This window comes from Acanthopagrus latus, chromosome 13 (genome assembly GCF_904848185.1).
Source record: "Acanthopagrus latus isolate v.2019 chromosome 13, fAcaLat1.1, whole genome shotgun sequence".
NCBI classification, from domain to species: domain Eukaryota; kingdom Metazoa; phylum Chordata; class Actinopteri; order Spariformes; family Sparidae; genus Acanthopagrus; species Acanthopagrus latus.
In genome coordinates, this window is record NC_051051.1 from 25,356,673 (window position 1) to 25,364,540 (window position 7,868).

Genomic DNA, 7,868 nt, shown 5'->3' on the forward strand with positions numbered 1-7,868 from the left:
TGTGATGCTACTCGTCAGCTTTATTCTGTTCTGACCCACATTGGGCACAAACACCCTGCTGCCATGTGCGAGGACACAGCCAAAGATCTCGCCACCGTTAGCCTCGGGGGGAGAAAGTGTGATGCACTGATCTGAAGACATACGTTGCTGAGTTTCAGTGTGGCAGAGGGCGAGGGACTCGACGAGCTAGGTTTGCTACCTCGAGCCTCATGTATGTCATGCGAGTAAAATACACAAGGAAAAGCACTTTGAGAAGAGGAATGTGCTAAAAGTCAAGTTAGACAGGACAGGAGCTAACTTCACAGTTACCTGTCACTCTGTCTCACCCCGGCCTGCTTCTATTCTCCAGCGCTGGCACAGTCACAAAACCAGGTGTTAAAAATAGCTCCAGATATGCGCGACGAGTGTGCTCATCACTCAGTGCCTCTCCATCAGGCCTCGCTGAGAAAAGCTCATTGAGTTAATTGTCTTGCTCTCTCTTACAGACGGTCAACATCAGTTTCTTTCCCCCCAGCCATCGTTTTCTGTCTTGTCCTAATGAAATAGTTATTTCAAACCAAACCAAACTCGGCAGCTGTTTGTGCCTGATCCCAAACAAACCTCAACCAAAGATGCAACATATTTTCTTCCCATTAAAAAATATCCACAAACACACATGGAAGTTGTCCTTGCGTTGCCTTGAATCTATCCAGTGGTGTGAATATCCGTCTCAAACTGTCGTCACTGTCTTGGCAGCCCTCTCGCTTATAACTTCCACTCACCACCATCCACCTCCTGTCAGTAAACATGCAATGTGACATGATGATGATGACACATTGTGGAAATATCAATATGGTACGTCGCCTGTGACATGCACACATGGTGAACACATCACTGGTTTGCAGAAACACTGACAGCCAACATGGTATCCTGCCGGCTGTGCTGCTATTTTAGCAGTTAGCAGGAAACAAGTGATGTTGGAGGCAGCCATCGTACCTTTATGATTCTCCGCAAACTGGGAGATGTTTGGAGAAGGATTACCAGTATTAACGAAACACATCTACACACACACACACACACACTTCTCCATCGTAATTATGTGAGCAGGTGACTCTGATGTCAGTGTCACTGAGTGTGTTTTGCCTGCCAAGCTGCTGACGCTGTTCTCCCCACAACACCTGCAGACTCTTGGCAGCTTCAGCAGTATTCATTCTTTTATTATCAATTATTTTTTCCAGCTTTGTTCTTTCACCAGCTTTAAGGATATTTTTCAATTTGCTTTATTTAATTTTTGTGAAAGTGTTTTTCTTTTATAAATGGTTACACAAAAGCTCTTATTTAAATAAATGACAGTTTCATTACAGGGTTACCTTATTTTTATGACTACAAACTGCTATAATTTCAGTTCATTTGACAGCGCTGTCTCCGGTAGGAGTGCTGCAAATATGTAGTAATTAAGTTTTAGTAAACAGACAAAAAACAAAATAGGTCTCGATTATTCATCTGTTCTTTCCAAGGACGAGGATTTGATGGGGCTGTTTGATAAACCTTCCTTTTTCTTTTGCATTCTAAGGATGAGCCGTTCTGCAGAACTCTCTCGGAGCTTGAATGTTGCATGACTTCTGTCGTCTCTCGCTGCCGCCGGCTTTGCAAAATTTCACTGACATGATCTGTTTCATTTTGAAGTTTTTTGTTGTTTGTTTCATATCAGTTTCAGGGTCAGTTATCTGAGACTGTCACACCCAGCAAGAAAAAAATCAAAAAACAAATCTCAGGGAGAGGAAATGGAAAACCTGTCCGTCAGTCTTCTTGTATCTCATGTGTGGATTTTTCATAATCAAATTTCTTGGTTGTAAACAAATGTCGGGGCGGTCCTGTCAGCTGAACTGAGTCCTGTTCAGACGTGGGATCGGACAGGGTGGCGTTCTGTTCTGTCTGCCACGGCAACACATTTGGAAGGTCTGAGCAGAGGCAGGTGTCTGGGACACAAAAGAAAAGTGTGATGGCGGATCAGACATGTTATTAATCCCCCACTCTGCAGGCTGCTGCTCCAGGAGGATTTTGCTAAAGCGCTGTTCAAACAGGCTGAGTTACTTCTGGCTCATCCAGCTGTTTGTCGCTGTATTCGTGTTTGATTTTGAATTAGTCTGAACGAAAACACAAAAGCTTGAGTGATCAGGTGCTCCTGTTAAACTCTTTGATCAGCCTGAGATATTCCTAAAGGAGGGTGCTGATTATTAAACAACATATTGAGAATGTATATAGATGCTATATCCTTCCTCCAAATCAGGTGAAGATCACCACAGCTGTTGCAATGACATTTGGTGCAGATATTCAGACCCTAAAATAATATGCCATTATTTCAAGCTTCAACGGAGTAGATACACAACACAGCCAGTGGAAGTAAACTCACTGACTGGAGTGCTGTGGTGGAGCAAACACAAACACAGACATGGTGGAATTTAAGGGTTTGAGGCGCCAAAGATAGCTGCTAAATGTCTCCATGTCTTGTCAGAAATCACTGGTGAACACTGGTCTCTTGCTTGGTATCCCCAAAACTAGGGAGGATTTTACTCCTCAGAAAAACAAAGTTTAGTTTAGACTTTCTGCATTTGTACACTGCAAAAGCTTTTTATGTTAGACACACAGTCCTGACTGAACGACCACCCTCATGATTGAAGTGGCAAATTCCAAAAAAATGCACGCCCCTTTCCTTCTAAACTTTTCATAAGAAGGAAATTCTTGGCATGTGAATGTCTGAAATTTGTCCCCTTTTTTGTCCCTGATGATGATGATGATGACAAGTCACAGCAGTATAGTCGACTGCACGCCACGTTCACAAAACCAAAATGTCACAAGGTGACTAAAATGGGGGAAAAGTAGTGAAACTTTAATCAAGAGACAAACAGGAGTCTCCTGAGAAAGTCAGGAGGGTTGACAAGTATGAATGTAGCTTAACTGTTTGAATGGTCGAGATATTTGATCATTTTTGCTCATCTAACGGCCCGCTGACCTCTCCCTCATCTTCATTTTATCTCGAGGATGGGAAAGATCTGGTGTTGCGCTCAGTGATGTCTGCTTTCTGGTTGAAAAATCAGCCGAGCCAATCAGAGCTTTGAAGTTTAGTTAAAGAAATAGATCCTCATCAGAGCTGCCAGAAGAAAAAAACATAAGTGAAAAACTGCCACAAAACTTTTTTACATTTTCAGCACTAAATCTGATAAAGCTCCAGCAAAGTCACTGCTGCTTCGCTCCAAGACTTTCATCCTGCATGGCGTGATTAACACTGCAGCCTCTAGGGGACCCTGGTGAGCTTTAACTTTAAAGTTTTCTCAGGAGAAAGCACTTTCTTGGCTCTTCTAGCTCTGTTTACTCTCACATCATTTTTTTTGTACTATCAGCTTAGACATCACAGAGTTACGCCTCTTCATCTCTCTGCATCTCCCGTCAAACAAAAACTAAAATCTGACCGTACACAATCAGATTTCCCTTTTTTTTTTCTTTTTTTTTTGCTGACTGGTGCTTTGGAGTTTCCTCTGTGGCTTTCAGCACTTTCTCACCGGGGCCCTGTCTTGTGCCATTTGTTTCAGTTAGCGGGAAATGTGTGTGGTTGTCAGAAACGATTGGCTTTGGTAGTCTGAGGCGTGCACTCCAAAGCACGGCCGATTGTAAATTGTATTTTTCCACAGAGTTATTAGGCCATTATTATGGCGCTTGAAGTGAACAATGCCTCCTCGTCTTCACAGGCAGACAATTATAATCATCATTAATCGGCACTATCAGCACATCAACGGGGGCAGAGGGGGAATAATGGAGTTACAGAACACTTATGAGGCAATCAATCAATGCAATTGCTAACGAAACTGTCTTTCATCGCGCCCAAACAGAGCGGCTGGTCAGTAGTGGAGTGGAGTGTGTGAAAGGAATGTTTATGACATGTTATTTGTGCTAATGATCAGTCGTGTCCCATCCCTTATCCCTTAAGTTCATCCTCCACAGAGTCCCTGCAGCAGCCATCACAAATCTCCAAGCAATCATGGGTGGCTCCAACATGGAGGCTCAATGGGTTCAATAATGGCTGAATATATTACAGCCAGACAAGGAAAAGAGGAAAGAAAGTACTGTAAATTCTTGCTGTTAATGCGACTCGCAAGCAGCAGTCCAGCAGCAAACAGCTGACAAAGTGGCCAACTATCTGGTGAACAAGGTGAAGCATTTAGCTGCAGTTAAAGAGCCAAATAGACACTCAAAGAGGGATGAATATTGTAATATAACCACTTCTTTAAAAGACTGATACTGTTGCCTGATGACTAATGGATTTATAAACAGGAAAATGATTAGACGAGTATGTTTGCCGTAACAGCTTTATAAGACAGCGATATTCAAAGCTGTGTTGTGGATCATGTCAGACTGAGCTGGACCCTGCTGGACATGTTGACCTGAGGTCTCAGTCCAGACAAACTCGAAGGCCACTGGCTCCGCGGCTAACTGAGCCATGAGCTAATTACTTAATGGTAACGAACTACAGCCAAGGATGGCTGGCAGGGAGTAGCGGTTGTCGGTTACTCTGGTGATGTGTCTTTAGAACTACCTTCAAATTCTTGCCTTATTTTACAAATTACACCTTTGATTAAACGTTCAACAGAAAACCATGAACACATTTAATCTGATCATTTCTTCTGGGCTGGATGAAAAAGTTCAGGAGGGGCGAAAAACATGACGGAAGCAAAACTTTTGGAGAGTGTTTTGTGTGTGTTGGAGTTCTTAAAGATTTCAGGATTGTTGAACGTCTCAGTGGTTGAGTTTGATTGAGTGTTTGTCTCGGTAATCACCACAGAGGTCCAGATTTTGCCCTCAGCCATAATCATTTCTTCCCTTTTCTCTCTCTGTCTCCTCTCAGATGACCCAAGAACAGTGCACTCATAGGAACAATGTCCAGAGTTCAGAGAAACCACAAGTGTACAAAGTGGGAATATACGGCTGGAGGAAACGCTGCCTTTACTTCTTCGTCCTGCTGCTGATGATCCTGATCCTGATCAACTTGGCACTAACTATCTGGATCCTCAAGGTCATGAACTTCACCATAGTAAGTCACATTTTGCCCTTTTGATTTGCCTCGGGCTCTTGTTCATATGACTCTGTGTGTGTGTGTGTGTGTGTGTGTGTGTGTGTGTGTGTTGGCGCTGATGAACTGGAGTTGTCATTGAAAAGCAAGACAAAAGGATTGAAGCTGCATGAAGTGGAAGTCGTTTAAGTCCCATTTTCAAGGGAGGGATTAGTTCAACCAGCATGAAGTGCAGAGACATGAATCCTTCTGTGATGCATATTTGAGTTGCACCACTCATGTTTCCACAGTAATTCATTAAATGTTAAATGTCGCTGTCTTTAACTCTCCCACCGTCAGGTTACACTTACAGCTCAGTGAAATACATCTTGTGTGTTTCCGTCACTATGACATCTGTGATAAAGTTTGATCTTCTTGTCTCCTTATGCTTTTTGATGCGCTGGCGATCTTTGTTCATGTCGAACACACTTTGTTGGAAATGAGGCCAAGTGTTTGGTTGAGATTTGTAGTTGGATTGTGGTTGACTGGGTTGTCAATTCAGGATGCAAATCATGAGAAAAAAGTCATTGTTATCGTCTAATAATCAATAAATGTCATGGTCCTATTAGGCAGCATATTGTAGGTCATTAAGTGTGCAGCTGTTCCTGGTGTAGAAACTGACAGCTGAAATCCCTCTGCTGGACTCATTTTTTGAAAATATGTACTTAATGTAAGAAAAACGTCTCTGGGCTCGAGTGTATGATGTGACCTGTGGATGTGAGAGGTATCAACACTGCAGGGACACGTGGACCTCGGGACATTACAGTGAAGTGGAATAGCTGGCTCGATGCTCTGCCTTCCCTTTATTGATCAGCCTTTACCTCATTTATACTCATCAGGGTTTCCAGCTATATTCCTTTTTTTCCTTTGCTCCTCCTTTACTGTTCATCCCCATCTAGTGAAAGAAAAAGAAAAAAAGCTAAACAAATATGTCTGTTCTCTTCTTTCCATCTGGGCTGTATTTAGTCTAAGTGAACCAGAACTGAAGGATAAAGCTTCACTGAAGCTGTCACGCTCCTCCTCTCTGAGCTGCACCAGCTGCTGCTACTGTACTGCTCGCAGCTGAGCAGCAAAGGTGTGAAGCATCTGAACCGAGGATCACAGAATACATTGATACATGGATATACGGAGATAAAAATAGATAGATAGATAGATAGATAGATGTTTTTTTTTACATTTCTGATCCTTAGTTGAGCCTTCTGTTTGTGCCTTCAGTGTTTTCTATTCATTTAATGTTAAAGGTCTTTTAGTCATCTATTGACTAGCGCTCTTCCTGACTAACTCTTCCTCGGATCAGTCAACACCCATCAGCTGCAACATTAAAACCACTGAAAGGTGATGTGAATAACATTTATCATCTTGTAACTTGACATGCACCACCAGCTGAGATGCTGTTGTCGATGGCAGTGGCACTCGCTGATGGCAGTGTGCCCCGTGTGTCAGCTCCCCACATCCTAATCTGACGAGCGTCTGTTGGAAGTGATGGTACAATTCTGATCCATTTTGGCTCCACACCCCAACATACAGGACCCGGGGATCCACTACAAACATCCCACAGGGGTTTCATGGCCGTGCCTTGATGGGCTGTTTTGGCTGCATAAGGGGAACTTTTATATTGTGGTAATCAGTGTAAGTAGAGGCTAGAATAGCACGCAGTAGAGCGCATGCCTCCATCAAGGTCCCACAGCTCTCTTTTGTACTCACTCATAGATACCAGCCACGTTCATATACATCATTCCTCTAGAAACTAATGGAAATGTCCCATAAAAAAGTCCTGAATCCGTCCCTTCATCCAGATCCACACCCAAAGTAAATTATGTCTCTTCTGGTCCAGGATCCACCCTCCATCCATGTTTCTGGGAAATCTGTTTTTTTTTTGTTGTTGTTGTTGTTGTTGTTGTGTAATCCTGCTGACAGTTCTGCAGTCTGTAGCAAGAAAATGTGAGTCTGTCCTCCATCTGTGTTCTCTCTGTGGCTCTGTCGTGTGACGCATCATTCCCCGGGCAGAGGATTGTGGGTCAAGAAGAACCAGAAAAGCACGCCAGCATACATACAGCAAAACTGTGACCGGGTGCAGGACCACATACTGCTTGTTTTTTGGCATGCAGAATTCAACAGATTATGTGTTGGGACACGCTTAACTCTTCTCTGGCATACTAAATAGTTGATACTGGAGCGCTGCCCGCTGTTTTAAACAAATATCACTCTCTGGCCTCAGGTGCTGGAGGTTTTATGAAGTGAAGATACACTCAGTTTAATCAGCAATTTAAAAAAAAAAAAGCAAAACAGGCATTTACGTGCTTCTATAAAAATAGCATGGATTATTAGGTTAAAGTATGCAAATGATAATAAAGATCTTGTGTGTGTGTGTGTGTGTGTGTGTGTGTGTGTGTGTGTGTGTGTGTGTGTGTCTGTGTGATGAAATGATTTCACTCTGCATCCACGTCTTTGCAGAACCCTGTGAGATGAGCTCTGACTCTCCTGCACGGATCCAGTTTTACCTTTCTGCTGTCTCTCTGTGGCTCTGCGTAGTAATCCAGTGTGCCTGTGATGAGTCGGATATAGAAAGTACAGCACACACATTCATTCACATGCATACAAACACACACATGCACGGCCACTGTGAATAATACATGAGGTCTGCTTCTCAGCGGGACTTTAATATGAGATCTACATAAATCAGAGAGCAGTTTCTTAGATGCTGAGCTGTATGTTCTGACAGAATGCTGCACAGCGGGTTGTTGGAATGTTTTTAACGTGTGCCCCTGCAGATTATAGAATAAAT

The 7,868-nt window shown here is 43.0% G+C and overlaps 1 protein-coding gene across 3 annotated transcripts in view; it reads left to right on the forward strand.

Annotated features, from left to right (window-relative positions):
• Window positions 1–7,868, forward strand: part of sgcd (sarcoglycan, delta (dystrophin-associated glycoprotein)) — a 281,116-nt gene that overhangs the window by 176,369 nt on the left and 96,879 nt on the right. For all 3 annotated transcript variants that reach the window (XM_037120242.1, XM_037120240.1, XM_037120239.1), the window contains one exon: window positions 4,880–5,065. In XM_037120242.1, the coding sequence (XP_036976137.1) occupies window positions 4,880–5,065 (186 nt within the window). The remainder of the gene's footprint in view (window positions 1–4,879; window positions 5,066–7,868) is intronic.